At 43.8% G+C, this 26,573-nt stretch overlaps 2 protein-coding genes across 2 annotated transcripts in view; one reads left to right on the forward strand and one right to left on the reverse strand.

Annotated features, from left to right (window-relative positions):
* The window catches only part of LOC121865974, a 72,925-nt gene that overhangs the window by 22,262 nt on the left and 24,090 nt on the right, over positions 1-26,573 (reverse strand). The window lies entirely within an intron of this gene.
* On the forward strand, positions 1,223-1,708 carry LOC121865981. The gene has a single exon (XM_042365554.1). The coding sequence runs from the start codon at positions 1,223-1,225 to the stop codon at positions 1,706-1,708; it is 486 nt and encodes a 161-aa protein (XP_042221488.1).

The following is a 26,573-nucleotide window of genomic DNA, read 5'->3' on the forward strand; positions in this document are numbered from 1 at the left end:
GTGTGTGTGTGTGTGTGTCATGTACGAGTTTATCCATACACTACACTTATTGTTCTGTAAGGATATGTGTGGAACGAAGGAAGGATAACTAAGGGTAACTGAGGGTAACTGAGGTGACTAAGGGTAACTGAGGGTAACTAAGGGTAACTGAGGGTAACTAAGGGTAACTGAGAGATGCCATGAAAACACTCCATACTAATTATACATCACATAACATTGAAGAAACCCGATATTTTCCCATCATTAGGGATTTAATTCATAAAATAAACTCGTATTCATGGCTGTGAGAAGGTAATGGAAACTCAAGTCACAGGAGACAACCAGAACGTGTCACAGGAAGAGAATTATATTATGGTATAGAAGTCGTTTAATCCTTCCTCCATATTCTCCCCTACACCCTTCCCCCACACCCCCACACCCTCCCCCACACACTTTCCCCCTCACACTCCCTCACACCCTCCCCCACACACTCCCCCCACACCCTCCCCACACCCTCCCCACACCTTTCCCCTCACACTCCCACACACTCCCCACACCCTCCCCCTCACACTTCCCCCCACACACCTATTTTCGAAGGTTATTGACTGAGATTAAAAGAGACCCTGAAACATACCACTGACCCAATGAATGAGGGGAGGAGTGAGGGGAGAGTGAGGGGGAGTGAGGGAGGGAGTGAGGGAGGGAGTGAGGGGGAGAGTGAGTGGAGGAGTGAGGGGAGGAGTGAGGGTGGAGTGAGGGTGGAGTGAGGGGAGGAATGAGGAGTGAGTGAGGGGGAGAGTAAGGGGAGGAGTGAGGGAGGAAGGGAGCGAGGGGAGGAAGGTTGACAATAAAGGAAGATTCAGGGAAAGACGTTTCCTCCAACACACACACACACACACACACACACACACACACACACACACACACACACACACACACACACACACACACATTTATCTTTCTTACGTTAATAATGTTGAACAAGAGGAGAGGACACAGGGAAGATCCGTCCTGAAGACGCCTCTCCTCGCCTCTCCTCGCCTCGCCTCGCCTCGCCTCTCCTCGCCTCGCCTCGCCAACATTTCTCGCCACAAAATGTGTGAACTTGAACAAAAAAAAATCCATCGCCAGTAATTGGCTGGAAGTTTGAGAGCGGCGGGAAATTAATTATTTGTCGGCGTTGTGGGAAGTGTGATGAGCCGCGGCTTATATCACCGCTGGTGACTGATGGCCGCTCACCAGGATGGCCAGCTTACCCGGTGGCAGGATGGCCAGCTTACATGGTGGCAGGATGGCCAGCTTATCCGGTGGAAGGATGGCCAGCTTATCCGGTGGAAGGATGGCCAGCTTATACACGGTGGCAGGATGGGCAGCTTACCCGGTGGCAGGATGGCCAGCTTACACGGTGGCAGGATGGCCAGCTTACCCGGTGGCAGGATGGCCAGCTTACACGGTGGCAGGATGGCCAGCTTACCCGGTGGAAGGATGGCCAGCTTATACACAGTGGCAGGATGGCCAGCTTACCCGGTGGCAGGATGGCCAGCTTACACGGTGGCAGGATGGCCAGCTTACACAGTGGCAGGATGGCCAGCTTACACGGTGGCAGGATGGCCAGCTTACACAGTGGCAGAATGGCCAGCTTACACGGTGGCAGGATGGGAAGCCAGGATTGAAGGATGTGAGACATAAGTCCTGGTATGAAAGGTTTACAGTGGAGGATGAAGCTTGAGGAAGCATCACGGGAAGCTCACACCATCAGACGGCTGCCGCTCATGAGAAGCTTTAATGAGAAAATGTATAATTAGTTTTTCTACATCAACTTTAACATTTCTCTCAGCGGAAATAACTTAAGATTACAATAGTTTTTCTCAGCGTGATATTATTCATTTTATACAACCTTTCCAGCTCTAATAAAGGCGCTGGCAAACCTTAATGACACTTGAAAGTTCATTATACTAAAAAAACAAACCCAAAATTGATACATTATTGAGAATTTTTGACTTGCTATTAGTTCTCTCCACACTATACTGACGGACTACGAACAACCTGATAGAGTCGTTAGTAGCACAAATTTTCTACGATGGAAACTAAAGTACTCTAAGACTTAACAAACTGCTGTGAAACACTCTTAACTACACAGAAGGTTGACCAGCTCAAAAAATACACCTGGATTCGGCTTCGGCTTTGTGACTTTCCTATAGCTTCGGCTTCGGCTTTGTGACTCTCCTATAGCTTCGACTTCGGCTTTGTGACTCTCCTATAGCTTCGACTTCGGCTTTGTGACTCTCCTATAGCTTCGACTTCGGCTTTGTGACTTTCCTATAGCTTCGGCTTCGATTTTGGTCCCATGTCTGAGCTAAGCGACAAGGTTTCAGCTCAGTACAGCACAGCACAGCGTCATGCAACCATAAATTAATGTGGAAAATAATACCAATAAATAATTAAACCGAGGAGGTAGTTGTGTGAGGCGACTTTAAATGCCGTCAGCTTTGAAGAAGTTTGCATACATTACAGAAGCTTCCTATAAAATTAAAGCTTAATAAATTTATGAACAGATTGAAGATGAGTTAAGAGAGAACTAACTACCACTTCATAACTAAGAGAATGTTTACTATTAAATACTCAAGAGTTTAGAAAAGAACAAAATAAACATCAAAGGATTGTACCTCATCTTAAGACATAGAGATTGACAGATACTATAGATAAATAAGAAGTTCATAGTACCAATAATAATCTAGATAGAACCACCAGAGTTATGTACAGTAGAAGAAGTCTCGTGCCTTTCCCAATTACTTCCTTGTCGGGTTCCTACTTCGTGTCTCAATCAAACATTCCTCTCTCTCTCTCTCTCTCTCTCTCTCTCTCAACATCATTACACCAGGAATCCACCTTTAGGACGCCTCGAGGCTGGTTGGTCATGTCTTCAGTCGGGGTGAGCAACATTCAATTTGTTTTTTTCCATTAAGCGAGGAACAGTGAAGCGTGTCCAAACGTGTGTGTGTGTGTGTGTGTGTGTGTGTGTGTGACCTTGTGGAGGCTGATGCAAGATGTGGAAGAGAGAGAACCAGAGATTGACATTTTTTGGCAGATATCCATTGTTGTCTTCTCGTTTCTTCCTCCTCCTCCCCCCTCCTTTATAAAACACCCCTCTGATGCTTCACCTTAATTTCCTTTAACCTCTAAAAAAAAAAAAAAATCACATTAACAAATAACTTTTTCTAAACGACATTTTGACTCAGTGAAGATCCAAAGTTTTCCGGAGTAGAGGATGAGGCAGTTGACTAATTATAATACAGAGAATCAATCGTCACTCCAGGAGATGAATTGATTGTCAGTTGCGTGACAGAATCTACTGAATACAGACGTCAGAGTTACTGGTCTGGGCGTTACCTAAGTTGAAATGGATTTACGGTGATATTATTTAGAAGTTACAGTTTAAACCTTCATATAACGGACTTATCTCACCCTGTAATCCGTTAGATGGGGGTTTCGTATCTAATGGTCCCTCGATATAACGGAATTTCCTCTTCATATAGTCCGTTAAATAGAAGCTTCACAGGTGTTGGCTCCTCCAGGTCACAGGTAGTGGCTCCTCCAGGTCACAGGTGTTGGCTCCTCCAGATCACAGGTGTTGGGTCCTCCAGATCTGTGCCTCTTGCTCCTCTGTGGTCAAGAACTTATAAGGCACAGAGAGAGAGAGAGAGAGAGAGAGAGAGAGGGGGGTGGTGAGACGCAGTAATGACAGGGGTCTTAACAATCAGACCATCTTCAAACGTTTGCAGTATCATCGTCAACACAAGAGCGTCGTCGCCCCGGGCCCCAGCAGCCAGGCCGGGGCTACAGTTCGTCTCTTAACACTTGTCGCTCAACGGAGATTAAGTAAACAACTTTATTTACTTCTATAATATATAAGTAAATTATACTTTCTTTCTTTCTTTCTTTCTTTCTTTCTTTCTTTCTTTCTTTCATTCTTTCTTTCTCATAGACAATAAAATGCTGATTCATTCTACATGTCATCGAATTTCTCAATGAACGATCATAAAGACTTTACCATAGGAAGATTTAATGGACAAGTGGGGTGTGTTAGGCTAGTATGTTGGTCTAGTATGTTGGCTAGTATGTTGGTCTAGTATGTTGGTCTAGTATGTTGGTCTAGTATGTTGGCTAGTATGTTGGTCTAGTATGTTGATCAAGTATATTAGAGAGAGAGAGAGAGAGAGAGAGAAATATGATTGTTGTTTCAATTAAAGTTGCTCCCCGTTATTGTTCACTCGACAGCTGAAACTCTACACTCATTGTATGCAAATTATCCTCAAAATAAAACTGAACACAAAACATTCCTGGAAAAATGTTTCAATATTTAATTCAGACTGGAATGGCTGATGACACTAGGTTGAGGCATAAACTTATTAATATGTTCCCTTTTACCGCTCTACACACACACACACACACAGACGACTCCTCTACCGTTGTTAATTGCTGAGTAATTTAATTGTCCGTATATAATGTAATTGCTTATCTCTGCCTAATTGTCTCTACTGTTAAGTTCTGAGTTTGTGTGGCGACTTGATAATTGTTTTTTTAGCTTTTAATATTTCATGGTTTTAAAGTTCAGTTATAATATTCAATTTTCTTAAGGTGCTTCAAGGATAGTTAAATTGTAATTGATTTTGTTATGTACTCGTATGTGGTGTAAGAGACCCAGCTAACTAACAGGTCACTGGATAACACACGTAACTAACAACTGAGGTCTTGTGTCCTCCCGGCTGGCTGGTCACTGAGAGAACTGCTTATCTGCCACCAAGACTTTTGTCCTGTCCACCGAGGGACCTACCTGAGAGGAAAACTTTTGTCCTCTCTGCTGGTCACTGAGAGCCGGCCAACTTGCTTAGGTTTCCTGTTTTTTCTTTGATAAATAAATGTTTTTCCTAACCTAACCTAACCTAGCCTAACCTAACCTAACCTAACCTAACCTAACCTAACCTAACCTAACCTAACCTAAACTAATTTAATTTCGTTATGTTACAAGAGCGAAGGATATCTTACATGGTATATATATATATACACCCACACTAAAGTTATAATAAAAATGGCTCACTCTCTATACACAGTTATACACGTAAACGAGCTTGTGCTGCTGTATGAACACGAGTTACACGGCATAATAAAAATGTGTTTCCCTCCCAGTCCCCTCTACAGACACTGGTTGTTTAATTGGCCAACTGGATAAAGAACAGACCTACGCGGGGAATGTGTATGTTTCACCCAAATCACGTCTGACAATCAGTTGTGTGATTTTTGTATCGTTCAGCTGGTATAGAGCATCACTGTGTTGGTCTGGTTACTCTGGGGGTCACACACAGACTCTGGACAGCACGTTCAGTATGCGGTGTTCTGAACGTCTACCTCAATATGACGCCACACCACGGACACTACACTACGAGCACCATAAACAAACCTGGTCCATGTATTACTAGATCGAACACTGTCAGATGTCACTATCACCACTGACGTCAACAATGAAAGCCTCCACTATAGTCTCACCATTTGTAACAGCCAATAACAATAGCTTCTCACCACACAGACACATATCTCTCAGCCAATCATAACACAGCGATGTTACCCCTGAATCTATAAAAATCATCCTCCGGCATAAAGCCAAGACTCCTTAAAGAGGCACACTGAGGTCTTACTACAGGTTATCACGATCGTCAACATAAGGGGATTTTTCTGAGGCCCGAAGCAAGTTGAGACAGATGGAAGCTTATCAATACGGGACTCGACTCTGCATCAACTTGATCTGCTTATTCGTTAATTATGACATGATGCTGTTAATATTAAGTTAAAAAGATAAAATGGGGGAAAAATGGAAATAATTAATGGGAAAAAAGATATACAACATGAGACACACAACCAGGTGAGAAAAATAAAACTCTTAAGAACATCACCAGGTGTAGGAGACAGTGCCACGCCATCAAGAGTTGTGTGTGTGTGTGACAGTGTTGTAACAGAAAGGACTTGTCTGTAGAGCAATACATCGGCCTTAAAGAGAACCACTCCAGCTACCCCGAGGTTGTATGTCGTACTGTTGAATCGTTAACTACCGATCAATAATACCAGTACTGTACACGTATCATCTACTAACAACATACAAGACGTCATCTTAATCAAAACAATAAATACTAATCAAAACTAACTTAACTAAATATCAATATAACAGACCTATTATCAATAACTTCAAACGTCAACACAACACAGAACACAATATGTATTAACACTGAACACAAGAATAATTTGCAGAATATCAATACCTATGACACTATCTATAATATTGATGGACAGACTGAGTCACTACAGAAATGATCTCACATCAGGTATTGACAACACGGCTCCAACAGTCAACACTCGCTCACTCTGCCACAACAATTAAACTGACAAATCCTATGTGCGACAAACTAATTAAAGGTGTTGAATATTCATAATGTTGTGTGCACCTGTACACGCCCACATAACACAGCCAGGTGAGAGGATGCTTTATGCTATAACAAGAACACTATGTTATGATGTGATTCAAAAGTGTTGTAGAATAATTCATCTACGTTCAGTTTAAAAGTCAATGTGTGATTGCTGTTTCAATATGTGTAAGTTACTCTTCTCTATAACACTGTCCATATTATACCAGTCAGGTTGTCCATGTAGTGTACCATAGTTTGGACTCCTGTTGGTACACTCTGTCCACCAAGAGGAACAGTATTGCACCCACAGACTAATGTTCCATCACAGAACTTAGTTGAAAGTTTGACAATATACACAGTTGTAGATGATTGTCTACCAAGTAGTTCTCCATTCAACAACTATTGATCAGGTGCAGGTCAGCATAATTACGTTGTCTGCAAATGAAGGGCACGGTGTCTGTCTGTCTGTCTGTCTGTCTGTCTGTCTCTCTGTCGGTCTGTCTGTCTGTCTGTCTGTCTGTCTGTCCCCCTAATAACCCGAGAGCAGGTTTCTGGATTTGTTTAGTACCGAAGGTTTAACAAACATAGGACAAAGGTTCACTTGACATACTGCTGGTACAAATGGCGCCAAAAATGACCAAACGTTGTTATTGTAGCGGTTCGTGTTTCGTGCAATGATTACACACAGGTATTTACGGTATTTAAAGAAAACGATGACCTAAGACAATCTCCAGCGGTGACTACAGTAATTTAAGCGTCAGTACTGGGATATTTACCTCGCCACACATCACAGAAGAGACAAACTATCATGGTGGGCTTCAGCGTTAACTTGAGTTTGTTCAACTTACATTACATGCTGCCTCGTGTGTGTGTGTGTGTGTGTGTGTGTGTGTGTGTGTGTGTGTGTGTGTATTGGTGAATATCTGCATATACCTGTGTGATATTTATGTGTGTGCATATACATGTATGTGTGTGTGAGTTAACGTGTCAACATAATTTCCTTCATTTAGCCCCCCCACACACACACATTGCACCGCTGTATATGAAGTTATGTGTGCGTTAATTAAAATTGTCGTAATTATTTAACGAGCGTAATTATTCCCAAATGAGACGTTGGATTAAAGTGAATGGATTGTATTTACATAATCAGAGGCAAATTAGTTGGGGGCCTTTCTGATATAATGCGTCTGCCTTATTATCCGTCTGTGTTCTAGCGTTTGTTTATATAAATTAGTGGAAGGTGAAGGAGAGGAAATATAACACGAGTAATGGTTTCAGGTGTTGGTAACTAATAATGTTTCAGTGAGAGTGGAGTGCGTGGCCAGGAGGGTGGAGTGCGTGGCCAGGAGGGTGGAGTGCGTGGCCAGGAGGGTGGAGTGCGTGGCCAGGAGGGTAGAGTGCGTGGCCAGGAGGGTGGAGCGCGTGGCCAGGAGGGTGGAGCGCGTGGCCAGGAGGGTGGAGCGCGTGGCCAGGAGGGTGGAATGGGTGGAGAGCAGGATAGAATGGGTGGCAAGCAGGATAGAGTGGGTGGTTAGAAGGATACAATGGGTGGTCAGAACATCAAAAGATACCTTGGTTATTACAATAGAAAAAAAAATCCATCATTCCCCCCCGATAACTATACACACATTGGTCAACAGTATCACACTACGCTATCCCAGTCTTCAATTCTGCGACTCATGTGGACTTAGTAAGGCTCCAATACCGTTGTTACCGGGAACATAAAATCATTTCTCGGATATATACCCAAAAGCGGGATCCCTCTTCGTCCCTCCAACTGGCCAGAACATGATAATCACCATCGGCTTATCAGATAAACTCCACAATTAGTTCTGGAATGATGGCTTTTAATACGTACGTTAGAATTATTAGCTTCTCCCTTTAATTCATTGAAATAAATGTTATCTCATATGATCAATCCATCATCGACTGAGTAATAAAAGTATTGCCAGAACCACAAGTCATTTATACCTTCATGGAGTAGTTCTGAGTTGAATTACTATAACGTGGAAACAAATAGACTACATAACAAGGAAGTATTAAAAACCATAGTTGATCCTGATGCTAAATAATACCATCTAGCTCACAATGTATTCACTCAAAGTCTCGAAAGAAAGCGACGTAGCAGCCATGTATAGAAGAATAAAGTTAGAAAAAGAGACAGAAATTCCATGTACTTGTTTTGACCTTTTGGACTCAGTGAATAAAGGTTCCAGGACCAATAGTGCATGTAAGGTTGTGAAGGAACAGGTCTACAAACTCAATAACCAGCCACAAACTCCGGGAGGATACTCGTGTTTGTTTCTGCGTCTCGGGTTCCACAAGAGAAGAAGAAGAGCAGGTTAATTGGGTAAGGTTTCTGAGGTGAGGACTTCAAGGGATTCTTTGGCTTGTGGTTTAATAATCATCATCATGGCGTTCACTGTAATACGAAGATACGCGGATGGGTGTATGCATGCCAAGCTATGAGTAAATAGAGATTAGTGAAGGGTAGAGATTATTTATATATTTATTTACAGTATTTATTGAGAGAAAGCCATTGAGAGGAAAAGCAGAAGGTGTTATTGAGAGGACGGACAAAGAGACTGTGTTTATAGCAGCAGTGGATCGTAACACCAACGTATAGGATTAAAGCGATTTGAGGCGCTGTCAAGGATAGTCTTAGCAGTTGGGAAGCCTACCACAAGAGAACACAGTGTACCCTAGTGTAAAATATGTGTCAGTGATATGTGGAAACTGGTGGAGGTGGAGTGAAGATGAGAGGGAGAGATATCAGGAGAAGACTGGTAAGATCAGAGGTGGATAGACTCGAGGTTGAGAGAGAATGAGTAAGTTTTATATAAAGGTTATCTAGACACAACGAGGAACTATACGACAGAACTTATGAATCTCCCAAACAAAACACAAAGACAAAACAATGCTGGGGGGAGGGGAGGGTGATGAAGAAAGTGTTCGTGATAATGTAAACAAATTATGATGCTAGGAAGACATTGGTAGAAGGAGGAGATATAGAGAGAGAGACAAGGAGGACAATAATGAGACTCAGGAAGATTTAGGAAGACGAGGCCAGGGAGCGGACTATCAAGCTGGTAAGAAATCGGGATGAACAAAAACGGCAAAGAAGAACAAAGAGGAAAACACTGTGGCTGCAGGAGTGGAAAGTTGTTGTCAGTATGAAAGGATTATTTTGACGGCTTAATAAACCTGGCGAGATAATGTGGAAGGACCATACACAGAGAGGAGGGAGATATAGGGCGAGGGAGATAACAAGAGGGGGGAGATAGGGCGAGGGAGATAACAAGAAGAGGGAGACAGGTTAAAGGAGACGGCAAGAGAGAGCACCTCAGAACATGTAAGATAGTTGGAACTGATGGAATGACTGTGAAGATGATGCCAGCAGCTGGGCAAACACGAGTTAAGTGGTACAGAGGGGGAGGAGGGGGCTGCTTTATGTGTGCTTTAGGACATGGGAGAACCTCAAGGAATGGGAGTAAAGGAGTATTAAATCGAAAATGGAAATGTGAGGGAGACAATCTACGAAAGAATTAAGAATATCAAATAAATCCTTTCTCAACAAGGTATCTTAGTTGAGGAAAATCTTTAGATGCAAAAGTAAGAAAGGTTAGAGAAAGATAGAAACAAACTTAACAGGGATTTAGGAATAAAAGATGAACCAGGTTATGTAATATTCATAGTAAGATAAAAACGATAGAAGAGGAGTGTTGAGAAGAAGTGTTGTTGCCTTTGTGGGGAAAAGCGGAGGTCAAGAGGTTTAATGATACATACAGAGACATCAACAAGTGTTAGACTGAATAGAGGAACATGTGAAGAGTCTGAGGAAGGGGTGAGCTTCAGCTAGGGGAGTGTCTTAAGTCCTCTTCTCTTTATAATGAAAGGTGAGAGTGGGTTCCATAAGCCTGACACACCTCATGGGGGGACAGTATACGAGTTTATACATCAGACCGTAAATTAAGTATTATTTTTGTACACACATTGGCAGTATAGCTGACATTACTTTCGATCATATTCAGTAAGCAATCATTCATAAGTGAGTGAACTTGGGATGATGAGGTGTGAAGCACTGGCTCCTAAGATATACCGAGAACATTGTATCTTAACCAACACATTCTTGTTTATAATAGTAATGGTATTAAGTAACAGAAAGGTGATGGACTAGGCAGTGATGAGGATAATCTTGTATCAATGACTTGGTAGTCGTGGTAGAGCCTAAAGAAGAGTTACAGAGGACGTGGGTGTTATGTTAGGATGTCTTCAGAAAACATGGATTTACAATGAACCAGGGAGAGACACATATGATTTAGATTTGTAAATAACAGCGAAGGATAATGAACTAGGATGATGATGATTATAATGATGATGATGATGATGATGATGATGATGGTGATGATGATGATGATGATGATGATGATGATGATGATGATGATGATGATGATGATGATGATGATGATGATGATGATGATGATGATGATGATGATGATGATGATGATACTGTTGCCCTGAAGTTTAGAGGGAGAGAGGGAGGACTGGCGACTCATGAGGGAGCAGAAGATAAAACACACACACACACACACACACACACACACACACACACACACACACACACACAAACACACACAGTCGAGAGAATACAATAAGTGAGGCGAAGGAATCTATTATCGAGAAAATATCATAGAAACTGTTGTGGTATACGAAAGCCACCACCAGCATGCTCTTAACATCAGTTTTAATTAACCCACAACAATAACACTTAGCAATACAATTTATATCACAGTCCCCAGAACCATTTGTTGAAGTTTATGCCAGAGTCCAAGGCAGTTACATCAGATCACAAACACTACTCACGATCCTAATGTTACATAACACATATTCTTATTAACTGTATAAAGAACAGCTCTAGCATTACACTACAGCTGGGTCACGAGGCTGCTAAACCTTCACAACCTAACCTAACCTAACCTAACCTAACCGAACCTAACCTAACCGAACCTATCCTAACCTAACTTGTGTGGTGACTGTCACTTCTCCAGACTGTGTTGTGACTGTCACTTTATCAGACTGTATTTAAACCTGTATAAGGTGTGTGAAACAATAATAGGAGTCAGTTATGTATCCGGTATAATACTCGTATGTAACAACCAAGAGGAAAGTGATTTTTACTATTCGAGGTTTTGTGAAATTCCTCCTCGTCGTGACCTCTCGCCCCGCCGGCTTGGGGTAACACCCTCCAACACCTGTCAAAAATTTCGTACGCTATTTACCTTTACTTGTCATAGGAAGTGTAAAGTTAACGTGTGTGTGTGTGTGTGTGTGTGTGTATGTGTGTGTGTGTGTGTGTGTGTGTGTGTGTGTGTGTGTGTGTGTGTGTGTGTGTGTGTGTGTGTGTGTGTGTGTGTGTATGTGTGTGTGTGTGTGTGTGTATGTGTGTGTGTGTGTGTGTGTGTGTGTGTGTGTGTGTGTGTGTGTGTGTATGTGTGTGTGTGTGTGTGTATGTGTGTGTGTGTGTGTGTGTGTGTGTGTGTGTGTATGTGTGTGTGTGTGTGTGTGTGTGTGTGTGTGTGTGTGTGTATGTGTGTGTGTGTGTGTGTGTGTGTATGTGTGTGTGTGTGTGTGTGTGTGTGTGTGTGTTAAAGCACGAAAAAAGGTCATTCGTAAAATAAACACTCTGGCCTAATCGTAAGAAATATCAGAGTAAAAATATATTCTCAAATTATTATCAACAACCAGAAATTTACTACACTACTACTCACGGGTCAACTCACGGTGGGTACAGTGTTTGTATCCACCTCACTGTACTGTACCTGCAAGTAAGAAAACACTGTTGAAATAGGCAAATAGGGCAGTTAAAAAAGTTATTAAGGTAAATTATTGTAACTTAAGAAATTGTATAGAAGAGTTGCGACAGGTCAGTGTTGTTCCGTGCTGCGTCAGTGTATTTATGTAGGTGATGACAAAGGTGTTTATGTAGGTGATGACAAAGGTGTGTTGTGGACCAGTACAGCTCACCCCACACTTGGCCTTCACTAATGTGTTCTCTCTCGTCTTAAACTTGAGGAGAACTTAAGACTTAACCGCATAAGAAATTCCACTGGAGATCTTGGAGACTTTGCCACCCAGTTAACAGTGCCTCTTACCAACCTCCAACACCATCACCAACACCACCTCCACCACACCTACACCATCTCCAACACCACACCTACACCACCTCCACCACACCTACACCATCTCCAACACCACACCTACACCACCACCACACCTATACCACCTCCCACACTTTGCAGGTCATTTTGAAGTCATCTCTAGAACCGAAACTGCTTTATTGATATTCTCAGTCTCCAAGGCGGAACTGTGTCATTTGCGCTGCGTGTTTGGTCCTGCGAGTCGAACAGTGTCACCTACTAGCTGTGCCAGATGTATTCAAAAGACGTGTGATTGTTACCTAGACTTCTGTCCAATGATTGTTACCTAGACTTCTGTCCAATGATTGTTACCTCGACTTCTGTTCAATGATTGTTACCTAGATTTCTGTCCAATGAGGTATGAGTGTCAGGCAGTTGTGTCAGTCTTCTTTAGAGGATGAATGAGTATCGTATTGTCAGCCAGTTATATATATTTTTTTTACTATCATAATGAATAAAACATAACACCAATCATTAATTAGTGAGATACGTTTAGAATAATTTCCGATAATATGCAAATATTTCGCTTTGAATATTCTGAAATACAATTAAGCTTCAACACACACACACACACACACACACACACACACACACACACACACACGGTGATAAACAAGAGACCGGCACCACACACACACACACGGAGGTAAACTAATGTCGTCAACTAATCTCACTCCTAGAGACAACTGCTGCTTCTTCTTCCTTACTAACTCATAATTAATTTTTCCTCCTGAGTGCACAACCTGGATATTTTTTTCTTCATACGTTAAGGACGGGACACAAGACCTGGGGAGGTAATCAGGATACAGACAAACACAAGCATGCAGAGAAGCAACACAAGACGCAGGGGGGTAAACATGGTAACACAGAAGCAAAACAAAACACATAACTACTAGTAACTCCGGATCATAAAGTTGGGAACTGAAATATTTGTGAAATTTATCGTCACATTATGAGCTAACGTTGTGTGTCTTGGTGGGTGAAGGCAGCGTCCCACCCTGACCACAGCGAGGAGCAGCTCAGGTAGGTTCCAGCAGACAAGTAATGGAAGAAGTTGCCAGGCGAGAGACACACTGCTCCTCCCACGTGTCTCAGCTGACGTAAAGATGACCGGTGATATTGTCTCCTCCGTCCTCCTCCTGCTAGTGGTGGTGGTGGTGGAGACTTGCTCAACTCTTTCACACCCAGCTCTTTCACCCACCCCCTCACACCCACCCTCACACCCACCCACTCACACCCACCCCTCACACCCACCCCTCACACCCACCCCTCACACCCACCCTCTCACACCTCATAAACTAGTACGAGTATTTAGCCAACATTATCCCACATAAAGGAGCAGAGACCCATTTTTAATCTGTACCTTTGACAAGAAGAAAAGTTTGCCAGAAAAACAAAACAACCTTTATACCTCTGGTCCTTAACTTCTATATATTCATTTAGTTCCCTGGTCGTATACTGACCTTAACCTGACTATGCTGACCTTACCTGGCTGCTACACTGATCTTGCCTGACTATGCTTATCTTCCTAACTACACTGATCTTGCCTTGCCTGACTACACTGATCCTGCTCCAAGCTCGGGTTCCACCTCCGCGTGATCCAACAGAAGTCCTTGTCAACAACAGCTTCATAACTCACGCCATTACAGTCACCAAGGCGCTGGGCCTCCTTCCCACCATCACCATACACGCCCTCCTCCCACCATCACCACACGTCTCCCTCTCCCACCCTCACCCCACACGTCTCCCTCCTCCCCACCATCACCCCACACGTCCCCCTCCCCACCATCACCCCACACGTCTCCCCACCATCACCCCACACGTCTCCCTCCACCATCACCCCACACGTCTCCCTCTCTCACCATCACCACACACGTCTCCCTCTCCCACCATCACCCCACACGTCTCCCTCTCCCACACACACGTCCTGCCATTAAACTATTGTTGGACATAGAAAAATACAGAAAGGTGTGGAAGAGCGAACTATCAATCAATTATCCCAGTTACCGTGCAGGGAGACAAAGGGAGGAGTGTGGTTAAGAACTGCTGGCTTCCTACCTTGCAAATATCATTATTGGTTTACCCTGTATGAGAATGTGGCAGCTAAAACTCTTTAATGGTTTAGCTTTTATTTTAGCTTGCTCTCCCCATCAACCTGTTTTTACATATTTCTATATAACGTTGTTTTAAATAAGAGTTTCTTTACGAGGTGAACTCTCTTACTGCGTTAGTATATTATAGTCTAGTGAGTCTTTATCTTGCTGGTAGTTTTAGTGGATTTTACGATATTATACGTGAGGGTATTCTGCCTCATGTAGGTGTTGGGTGTTGGTTAACTTGGTGTAAGACGCTGACTCACACCAGAGGCCGAGGTGTGTGTCGTAACATCATCATAGAGAACTGTTGGGGGTTGTTCTATGTTTTAGTAATGTTGTGGTCAAAGTTGGACTGTGTAATGGGTGAGGTTTGTGGCCAGGGTAAACAGTGTGGCCAAAGTAAGATAATATAGTTGAAGTGTTAGAGGAGAACTAGGCTGCGTGGCCCGGCTGGTTCAACAACTCAATATTCTGCCTCACAACAGACTGGGATAATTCGTTACGGTATTTTGTTTACCCTCATGGAGTGATACCATATGGATAAAGGATAAAACGGAGGTGGTTATTAAATCTATAACCAAGAGATCACAAATAATCGTCTTCAATTATAACAAAAATATCAAGTTTGTTTAAGTTGTTGGAGGTGTGTTTCAGGCCTCTGTTGATTGTTCTCACTTTCGTATTGAATATCGATTACACTACAAATTACACCTTTGTGTCATCCTTTGAGGCCGACGCTAGACTCAGCTTAAATATCTCATGGGTCGAACAAACCGATACTCTTACATCACCTGTTAGAGCCGGTGAAACAGCCAAGCCGGAAAATGAACTAAGAACATTTTGCGTGCAGAGTACCTTAAAGTACTAACCTAACCTAACCTGACTCATGTCCACACGCAATAAAAGACTTGTTTGAGTGAGAACTAATGAACACGGTATAAGACTGAGTGTGTTACCAGAAGCAGACACTACAGGTAGGTCAGGAGGTGTTCAGAAGACACTATGGCAATGATGGTCAATAGTAGTTATCTCGTCTCGTGGTCATCAGACAACAACCAGCTTGATCAGATGGTCATTGAGGGTTGTTGATCGCTGACCATGGACGCGACACGAGAGGAGATGGCCAACATGGACCGGTCAGCAAAAGGATGTAACATATTCACTATTATACAACATGATCCAGGTGACAGTGGTAATATGGGAAGTGTTAAAATAGACATCATGGCCAGTATGACCCAGATGGCCAGGGTATTACTGTTAAAGCAGCATGGCCCGGGTGGCCCTGTGGCAGGTACAATAACAACAGCTTCTCCCCACGCTATAATTTCCGCCTTAATTTCCGAGAGAGAGTTTTATTGCTGGTGCTGGTGACAGATGTTAATACAGTGGTGATGAGTCGTGACGTGGTGATGAGTCGTGACGTGGTGATGAGTCGTGACGTGGTGATGAGTCGCAACGTGGTGATGAGTCGTGACGTGGTGTGTCGTGACGTGGTGATGATGTGTCATCACCACCAGACAATAACACCACTATGTGTCATCACCACCAGACAACACCAACTATGTGTCATCACCACCAGACAATAACACCACTATGTGTCATCACCACCAGACAATAACACCACTATGTGTCATCACCACCAGACAAAATAACGTCAGTGAGTTATGGTCCGCCATGTTGTATAAAATATCTGACACGAATCATTAATCAGTTGATATATTTTTTCAACATTGTGACGACGTCCCCCACACCTGTCGTCCTCCACACCTTGCCCCACACCTGTCGTCCTCCATACCTGTCGTCCTCCACACCTGTCGTCCTCCACACCTGTCGTCCTCCGCAAAGTAATTGAGCTATCACCCAGAAAGAGGATGAAATAATGGGAGAAGATCAACCCCCATGTTTATTTTATCTGATGATTAGATATCCTAACCTAACCTAACCTAACCTAACCTAACCTAACCTAACCTAACCTAACCAGCTGGATGAGGACGACTTGTACACACACACACACACACACACACACACACACACACACACACACACACACACATTAAAGGAGATACGAGCTCCATGCGCAGGTTAAAATTTCTCAATAAAGATCACACAACAGGTTGATAAAAATGACTGAAAAATATTGTCTCTGTCATCTTGCATTGAAAAAAAAAACCTTTATTTTTTGATCAGTCGGAAATGAAGGTCCAGAGCTGGAACAGATGTACGGATGTTTGTCTTGTAAATGAATGTCACATACGTTTACTTTTTATTACAAACAAATTATTTTGGATATTTTTTTTTACCTGATTTAGTCCTTTTTAACAATATTTAGAACTAGAGAAGTCTGGTTGATTTACTAGTTACTGTATGGTCTGCAATATTGATTTTTTTTCATTAATTTCTGTTTCTCCTGAAGTTTAAAGTTTATGTCAAGTTTTTCCCTATTTTGTATTGATGACCCCCAGGGTTATGTTACACCTCACTTATTGTATTGGTGTACTACTTAACACTATAACCACTACACCACCACCACCACCACCACCACCACCACCACCACCACCACCACCACCACCACCACCACCACCACCACCACCACCACACCACCACCACCACCACCACCACCACCACCACCACCACCACCACCACCACACCACCACCACCACCACCACCACCACCACCACCACCACCACACCACCACCATCACCACCACCACCACCACCACCACCACCACCACCACTACCACCACGGCGTTATCTGATGGCAGACTACACGAAACCTTTTCCTCATAAAATTTGTTCTCGCTAGTAAAGTTCCGAGACCCGACTTGTGTAACTAAGACATACAGCCGCTGTTAACAAGATACATTGAGACCACACTATTATGCGTCGTTGATGATGATCCATGGTACAGGTTAACTCAGTTTGTGTATGACCTCAGTGTTGTAAATTAGGTAAGATAATCTGCGTCCTATTAATGTTACAAGTTCATGTACCAAGACTTAGTTAATGTCAAGATGCTGGTCCGGGTCTCACACAGCTAACCTAACTATGTACACTGAGCGCTAATGACGCCAAAGGGTTCAAATCAATTGGACTAAGGAGGTAACAACATTATAGTATCACTTTCATACCACCAATATTATAAACAATTTCACCTGAGTCGCCATTCAAATTGGTCGCCAGGAAAGCTCTTAGGCGATTCTCAGGTTACCAGAGACAAGAGGAGTCCAGTAGAGCAGCGAGCATACCTTATTGTTTTGCCTGCCAGGTCTGTTGGGAGGGAGGAGGAGGGAGGAGGAGAGAGAGGGAGGGGAGAGAGAGAGGGAGGAGGGAGGGAGGGAGAGAGAGGGAGGGAGGGAGGAGGGGAGGAGGAGGAGGAGGAGGGAGAGAGGGAGGAGGGAGGGAGGGAGGGAGAGAGGAGGGAGGAGGGAGGGAGGAGGGGAGGGAGGAGAGGAGGAGGAGGGAAGAGTCTCTGTTTTGTTTACTGGGATGGAAGGAGTTGGTCATGTCTGATGGAAGAGGGGAGGCTTAACCATGGCTATGGAGGTGGGAGAAGACAAAGCGTGTGTGTGTGTGTGTGTGTGTGTGTGTGTGTGTGTGTGTGTAGAAGAGGAGAAAAACAGAACTCCATCACGTATAGCGAGACAAGAGACCTTATTCTTCTACAGTGTCTCAGGTGTAGAGTGTCCCAGGTGTGCACAGTGTCTCAGGTGTGTAAGTGACCAGGTGTGAAGTGCAGGTGTGCACAGTGTCTCAGGTGTGCACAGGTCTCAGGTGGCAGTGTCTCAGGTGTGCACAGTGTCTCAGGTGTGTACAGTGTCTCAGGTGTGTACAGTGTCCAGGTGTACAGTGTCTCAGATGTGCACAGTGTCTCAGGTGTGTACAGTGTCCTGTGTGTACAGTGTCTCAGGTGTGTACAGTGTCTCTGTGCACAGTGTCTGTGTACAGTGTCTCAGGTGTGTACAGTGACTCAGATGCACAGTGTCCCAGGTGTGTACAGTGACCAGGTGCACAGGACCAGGTGTGCACAGTGTCTCAGGTGTACAGTGTCCTGTGCACAGTCCAGGTGTGCACAGGTCCAGGTGTACAGTGACTCAGGTGTGTACAGTGTCTCAGGTGTGTACAGTGCCAGGTGTGTACAGCTCAGGTGTGTACAGTGTCTCAGATGTGCACAGTGTCTCAGGTGTGTACGGTGTCTCAGGTGTGTACAGTGTCTCAGGTGTGTACAGTGTCTCAGGTGTGCACAGTGTCTCAGGTGTGCACAGTGACTCAGGTGTGCACAGTGTCTCAGGTGTGCACAGTGTCTCAGGTGTGTACAGTGTCTCAGGTGTGCACAGTGTCTCAGGTGTGCACAGAGTCTCAGGTGTGTACAGTGTCTCAGGTGTGTACAGTGTCTCAGGTGTGTACAGTGTCTCAGGTGTGCACAGTGTCTCAGGTGTGCACAGTGTCTCAGTGTCTCCAGAGGACCGGCTTAATACCTTTAGTGTATCTCAACCAGCTGGTTCCTGTATGACTAGACTTACCAGGTCAGTCCCCTCACCCACACCATCCCCGCACCTCAGCCAGATGGACTTTACATCCGGCCGTGTATTACTGCTTTATGTTTTCAGATTATTATTATTATTATTATTATTATTATTATTATTATTATTATTATTATTATTATTATTAACCATTATCATTATCCCAGCTGTGTGTTGCCATTATAAACTACAATAATAATAATAGTTATATCCTCTACAGCCACAAGTCTAACCATTATCCTCACTTTTTAAATACAGATTAAAATTATGGATACATTTCCTCTCATTGTGTACACTAAGTTACCCCATTAATTATCCTAAGTTCCCACACTGTTAGACCAAGTTTTAAAAAGTCTACTGTAAATTTAGGAACTTTTTGTGTGTTCTGGCTAAAGTTGGATTTTTTTTTTAAGTTTTATATTTTTTTTCCTGGTGACGTAAAGTTAATTTATTGAATATTTTTTCTTGTGGTTTTGAAGATTTTTTTTTCTTAATTGTTCTTATGTTAATATAGTGTTAATTAGCAGTTAACAGTGGTGCAGTTATTGGTGATATATAATACTCAAGTGCAGTGGTAATGACATAAGAGTGACGTAGTATGACAAGAATGACACAGGAGTATGAGAATCTAGTATGACACATGACTCAGTACTAAGTCACAAACTCTATCAGTCTTAGCTAATGGTAGTGACAGTTCAGCTCATCTCCCCAGTCCTGCCTCGTTGACTCGGTCGGGGTCCAGGAGAGAGAGAGAGAGAGAGAGAGAGAGAGAGAGAGAGAGAGAAAATTTATATATATAACACTGAATTATTATTATGTGTTGTATTGAAAGCCGTATATGACTGATTCATCACACAGTCACACAAACAAACAAACACAACAACACAAACAGTCATCTCCAGTTAAAAAAACAACAAAAACATAAGTAACTGGTTCATCACAATACACAGTTAACTCCAATTAGCACCAAAACGGGTATAACTAATTCATCCTACCAACCACACCCAAACAACAAACAAACAGACAAACAAATAAACGAACAGACAAATAATGGGATAGTATAAATTCGAGATCTAATTTTGTTCGTCCTGGATATACGTAAACAAAGTTATCTGAGGAAATGACGTTTAAATCACTACTCTGGTATTTGTTTAATCTGCTTGAAACAACAGCAGCAGAAAATAGTTGTAATAGTAGTCGTAATAATAGTAGTAGTAGTAGTCTATGAAGTAGTAGTAGTAGTAGGAGTAAAGACGGTGTGGATGTGTGCGTTTGAAACTCCCCCGTGATCCAATCCTTGTCATAGCATCAAGGAACATCACACAGTCAGCCAGCCGCCTCAGAGGATGTGAGTGGCAATAAAATCCCGCCCTTTCTTCAGTATCTTCCATCATAGTGGCGGTGAGGGAAGGAGGAGGGACAGCCGTAGAGAGGGAAGAGTGAGAGGGATGGGAGAGGTGGTACAGGGAGAGTGAGAGGGATGGGAGAGATGGTAGAGGGAAGAGTGAGAGGGATGGCAGGGTGGTAGAGGGAAGAGTGAGAGGGATGGGAGAGATGGTAGAGGGAGAGTGAGAGGGGTGGGCAGGGGTGGGTAGAGGAAAGAGGGAGAGGGGAGGTATGGGGAGGAGAGGTGTAGAGATGGGAGAGGTGGGTGGGTGGAGGGAGAGGAGAGGGGATGGGGAGATGGTGGGGGAGAGGAGAAGGGTGGCAGGGTGGGTTCAGGAGAGTGAGAGGTGGGTGGGTGGTAGAGGGAGAGTGAGAGGATGGGGAGATGGTAGGGGAGAGGTGGTAGGTAGAGAGAGGTGGGGTAGGGGTGGTGACAAGAGTGGGAGAGGGCGGTAGGGGTGGGAGGGAGGGGTGGGAGGGAGGGAGGATGGGAGATGGGGGAGAGGGAGAGGGGTAGGGTGGTACAGGGAGGAGAAGGGTAGGGTGGCATAGGAGAGGGAGAGGGGTGGGTAGGGTGGCAGGGAGAGGAGAGGTGGGCAGGGGTGGTGCATGGGAAGAGGGAGAGGGCGGCAGGGGTGGGTAGAGGGAGAGGAGAGGGGTGGTGGGTGGTAGAGGGAGAGGAGGGGTGGGTAGGGTGGTATGGGAAGAGGGAGGGGCGGGTAGGGGTAGAGGGAGAGGAGGGGGGTAGGGTGGGGTAGAGGGAGTGAGAGGGATGGGGGAGATGTAGGGGAGAGGAGAGGGGTGGGTGGTACAGGAGGAGTGGAGAAGGCAGGTGGGTAGAGGAGAGTGAGAGGGGTGGGCAGGGTGGGTAGAGGGAGGAGAGGGTGGTGTGGTGGGTACAGGGAGAGTGAGAGGGGTGGCAGGGTGGTACAGGGAGAGTGAGAGGGGTGGCAGGGTGGTACACACACACAAGGCTTCTCTGTTAAGTGTGCCAGGGAGACTTATAACAGCGTCAGGAGCCAGTGTCAGCCACCTGGGTAGACTGTCACCAGCAGAATTTCATTAGCAAGTTGTCAGCAGCTGTCTGTCACGAGTAGTATATATGACTGTCTCACAAGCAGACTGTCTCACCAGCAGACTGTCTCACCAGCAGACTGTCTCACCAGCAGACTGTCTCACCAGCAGATTGTCTCACCGGTAGACTCTCACCAGCAGACTGTCTCACCAGCAGACTGTCTCACCAGCAGACTCGCCCCACAGTCTTGGACACTCACACGAGCCACTGATGCGACGAGCCGGTAACGAGGCGGAAGTAGGAGGGAGGATGATGGTGTGCTGACAGTGGCTGTATTGTGGTGCTGACAGTGGCTGTATCGTGGTGCTGACAGTGGCTCTATTGTGGTGCTGACAGTGGCTCTATTGTGGTGCTGACAGTGGCTCTATTGTGGTGCTGACAGTGGCTCTATTGTGGTGCTGACAGTGGCTCTATTGTGGTGTTAGTGGTGCCATCTATCATTCTTTACCTCTAATGGCCGCCATATTGGTTGACTCAATGATGTTATTAACTTCCTGGATGGATTTATTTATTTTTTATTTACCTGCAGCTGCAAAATTTCTCTTCCATTTGAACAGAATCCGAGAAGTACAGGAACACAAGAGTCTGACGAACACTAACAACACAGTCACGAGGAACACAACTTCTAGGAAAACAATCAAGATTTTTTCCATTTTTTTTTTCCTGGAAGCAGACAAGGAGGGGAATCTTCTCTTTTCTCAATGACTCTTGGGAATTTTTAGTGTTTAGAGTGACACTTATATCCTGGAGGAGGTTTAGGACTTATAAGAACCGTTCCCTATATGTGGTGGATGAAGCCCCACTACCTGAAGCCGCTGTGAGTCGTGCCTTATCTATATAAGAATCCCTCCTCTAACAGGCACTGAAATTGGATACGCTGTACATGCATTACTCCAGTAGGCACTGTAGCGGGGTTATGCACACTTACAAGCTGTTGTTGATGATACACCTGAGTCTCTGCTTACTACTGCTGTTTCTCCTCTTTAACTGTTACTAGAGGTAAGTCAGGATAAACTGTAAGTGTTGTTTATTCTTGTCATTGCTATGTTAGGTTAAACTCTTGTGTATTTCTTCAGAGTCTTCTCGAGAAGCTGTCACTATATCTACCGCTAGCTGAGAGAGCATTCACTGTCGTCCAGGAAGCACTCACTATAAGGAGGTTCTGCAGCAGGTGTAGAGGGCGCATTGAGAGACGACTGTGGGTAAGAGGGGCGAGCGTGTCTTATCGTCACCATCAGAGTAACCCACGCACTCTTGTTACCCCTGGTCTCACCTGTGTTGGTTCCTCGACTTATCTCTCTCTTCTGGGTGTGGCTCCTCGGCAACACAACTGTTTGTTTTTTCTTTACTCTTACTGTTTGATTTCCTAGGAAGAGTTTTTATTATTTGTTAACAAGAAAATAATAATTTATAGTACGCCGTGTGTACTACTATTGTACTGTTCTACGAAAAGTGATTGGGTAAAAGGAGCTGAATGTTTGTGTGTCGTAGCCCCGGGATAAAGACTACTGGCCTCCTACACTGTGAGAGTCGTAAACACGAGATGAGGACTACTGGCCTCCTACACGAGGTTAATGGCAGGGTCCTCGCCTCGTGTAGCCAACAACATAACAACAACGACGCTATTGTAGTTGCAACAAAGCCAACTTTAATAAAAGCTTTCCCCTCCCTATTACCAACAGGGCGGCCATAACAGGTACACCGGCACATCAGCTGTCCGTTGTCCTGCCCGAGGATCAGCGCACTAAGCTAAGACTAACACAACCCGCAGTAAACGACACTCTACATCAACACCCGAGAACTACTGCCAGTGTACAAACCTCGACGCTGACCACGAGAACTGTAATATGGCTGTAGTTTCCACGGGGTCACTGCTCAAGTGTAAGTGCCTCCACACCTCGAGGTCACTGCACAATTATTAGTGTTGAGAATCCTTATCTTGTTTTCTTTGTCTCCCACACAGTTCATTATTTTCATGTTACTTTATCATGTTGAGAAAAAACAAAAGTCCTTGCAACTAGTCAATTAAACAGCTTCACGCGGCTTTAAGTATGAGGAACCCGATTATCAGTCATTTTAGTTCATTTGTAGAAGTTATGTGATAAAAGTGAGAGGTTGAACGAGGTTGAACTACCTGTTATGATCATATCAGTCATGTCTGAGAAACAAGAGACTGGGTTGGCATTTACAGAGGTGAATGATACGGCTGGTACGAGCCTCTGAGGGTGATGTATGGATCGTGTCAAGAGGCAAAGGGGTTTATTAGGACAGTTTAGTGTATGTTTATCGAGACATCTCTAATTTTATCCGAGAACGAAATTATTTATAAAGTAGTACAAAGTCTGAAGAACATACGTAATATAATTTCAAATATTACTGCCAGTCTGTAATGATCCTGTCTCCACTACCATTAACAAGTAAAATTCATGTCATGTTCATTCCTATATAATGCTGTGTTCTCTGATGTAATTCCCCCGCATCACAGGGTTTAGGAAGTCTTACAAGTGACGGCGTAATAATCCCGTTGAGATTGATTCCGTGGAAATGACAGGAAGAGGAAAATTTTTTGCTCTGTACTAATCTGTGTTACCGAGGCTTTTACCAGTAAGATTATTATGATTGATTGGTCCTATATTATTTTTCTTTCATCCCACGTATGGTTGAGCTACGTGGATGATGTTTGAATACCTTTCTTTCAACTTTTTTTTCCCTTCATGGTAGGATAAGACTCGGCAATAGGAGGTACAGTAGGTGAGGAGGAGAGACGCTTGATTCTAGGTTCAGTCGAGAGGAGAGTCACGCCGCAGCTCCTTCCCAGAGAGACATCAACACGGAACAACGCCAAGGAAGATAGACGACAAAGTCCGGCCATGATCAGGAATTTCAAACTAATGCTCAGAATCAGATTGACCAACAGGACCAAAAGAGAGTAAAAGAGGTGAATGTCAGTAAGGATAGAGGTGAATGATACGCGTTCTGATCTCTCTTGACCAATATAATGAGCAACCCACATCACACTACGTACCGTCTTGTGATAGAAATACCTCGATAAACATATACACTTATCTGGCCTAAGAATACATATGGATACACTTACAACCCCTTACAATTCCTCCTAGTGTTTGTGTGGTATTGTAACTCACTCCAAAAAAAGTATCTTTACGATTTTGTGTGAAACAACATAACACAACGGACGAAGGATTTTGACAACCCTACCGAGACAACAGGAGTCACAGTGTTCTTTCTGAAAGTCATCGGACCCCTCTGTAAAGGTACTTTTTGAAGTGAATGGTCATTTGCCTCGCTTAATATTCCTTCGCTGCCACATCACTCCACATTTCTGTTCAGTTCCATGTTATCTTTTGGTGATCTTTTCGTGAGAGAGAGAGAGAGAGAGAGAGAGAGAGAGAGATACTCTTGTGGCTGGGTTGAGTGGGACGGGGAAGGTGACCCTCATGCCTCGCTGATCCCAAAATATTTACACGTTGTTGAAGTTTTCTGGGAAATGGTTGGAGAAAAAGTAACTCTTAGATTCTTAGTGAGATAAGTTTCTACGCTCTATGTATTTAAGCTTTTCTATTGTTTTTTTAATATTTTTGTTTTTGAATTATTCTTTTGTTAATTGTGAAGGGAAGTTTATATAAAGATTCTATTACTCGCTCCAAAAATTATCTTTATGATTTTGTGTGAAATAATATGACACAAAGGACGAAGGATTTTGATAACCCTACCGAGAAAACAGGAGTCACAGTGTTCATTCTGAAATTCATCGGACCCCTCTGTAAAGATACTTGTTTGGAGTGAGTTACCTCAGGTGTTTTTTCCTTACACCTTTCTTAATATCCCAACACACTAACTGAGTTACCTGGCTTTGCCCTGGTTGTGGGACAGGTGACAGTGCACAGCCATTCCTTAGACCACCCGCACCTCCCTACCAAATTTCAGCTTTATCTTCAAAGAGTAAACTTTATACTCACGGACACTAAGAATTTATAATATATCTTGAAAATAATGTAACTTGTTTCTCTGTTTGTATTTTCACTACTGTAATAGCTTAATAGTTGATTGGATAATTTACTTGGAAATAATAAATAGAAAGCAATTTTTATTCACAGTTTATACCTGACAGTTACTCCGTTATGTAACACTGAAACTAACTCCACCTCTCTCTCTCTCTCTCTCTCTCTCTCTCTCTCTCTCTCTCTCTCTTCTGGTTGCATATATAGGTTTCATTTCCTACGCTGGATCCCCACAGGTCACAAGGCATCACGGACATATAAATAGTGAGGAGAGACCAGGAGCTGTTGTTACGTGATACAAAAACTGCTCCTGTACAAACTCCGCTTCTAATGACTCCAGGTTATGAGGGAGTTTTTGTTGTTGTTTACTTAACTGTCCAGTGATGATGGTTGGGAAGTTATCTTATGATTTTATTTTTCTTGTTTTTCATGTATTCTTAGAGACCCAGTTAAGGGAGAATGATGTAACATAGGAAGGAACTTAAGGAAGGATATAGTGGTGGAGGAAGGGTCTCAAATCTTCTGATGCTACTAACTCGAATTTTCTGTCTGTCTGCCTGTCTGTCTGTCTGTCTGTCTGTCTGTCTGTCTGTCTGTCTTTCCCTCCTCAGGCTCTATTGTATCTTAGTTGATTATGTGATTTGATTATTGGAGCGTTGTGGGCCAGCTGGTGGTCGGTAAGACTATGGGAAGTGGTGGTGGTGGTGGTGAAGGGTGATAGTGGTGATGATCATGACGGTAGTGTTTGGCGGTGGTGAGGGTTAGTGGTGGTGAAGGTAGGGGTGATATTGGTAGTGGTGATGGTAATAATGGTGGTTATAGTGTGGGTGATAGTAGTAGTAGTGGT

This window comes from Homarus americanus, unplaced genomic scaffold (genome assembly GCF_018991925.1).
Source record: "Homarus americanus isolate GMGI-L3 unplaced genomic scaffold, GMGI_Hamer_2.0 scaffold21824, whole genome shotgun sequence".
Lineage (NCBI taxonomy): Eukaryota > Metazoa > Arthropoda > Malacostraca > Decapoda > Nephropidae > Homarus > Homarus americanus.

Bases quoted from the DNA above. Each gene is read 5' to 3' on its own strand.
- LOC121865981 (XM_042365554.1), top strand. From the start codon at position 1,223: ATGGCCAGCTTACCCGGTGGCAGGATGGCCAGCTTACATGGTGGCAGG.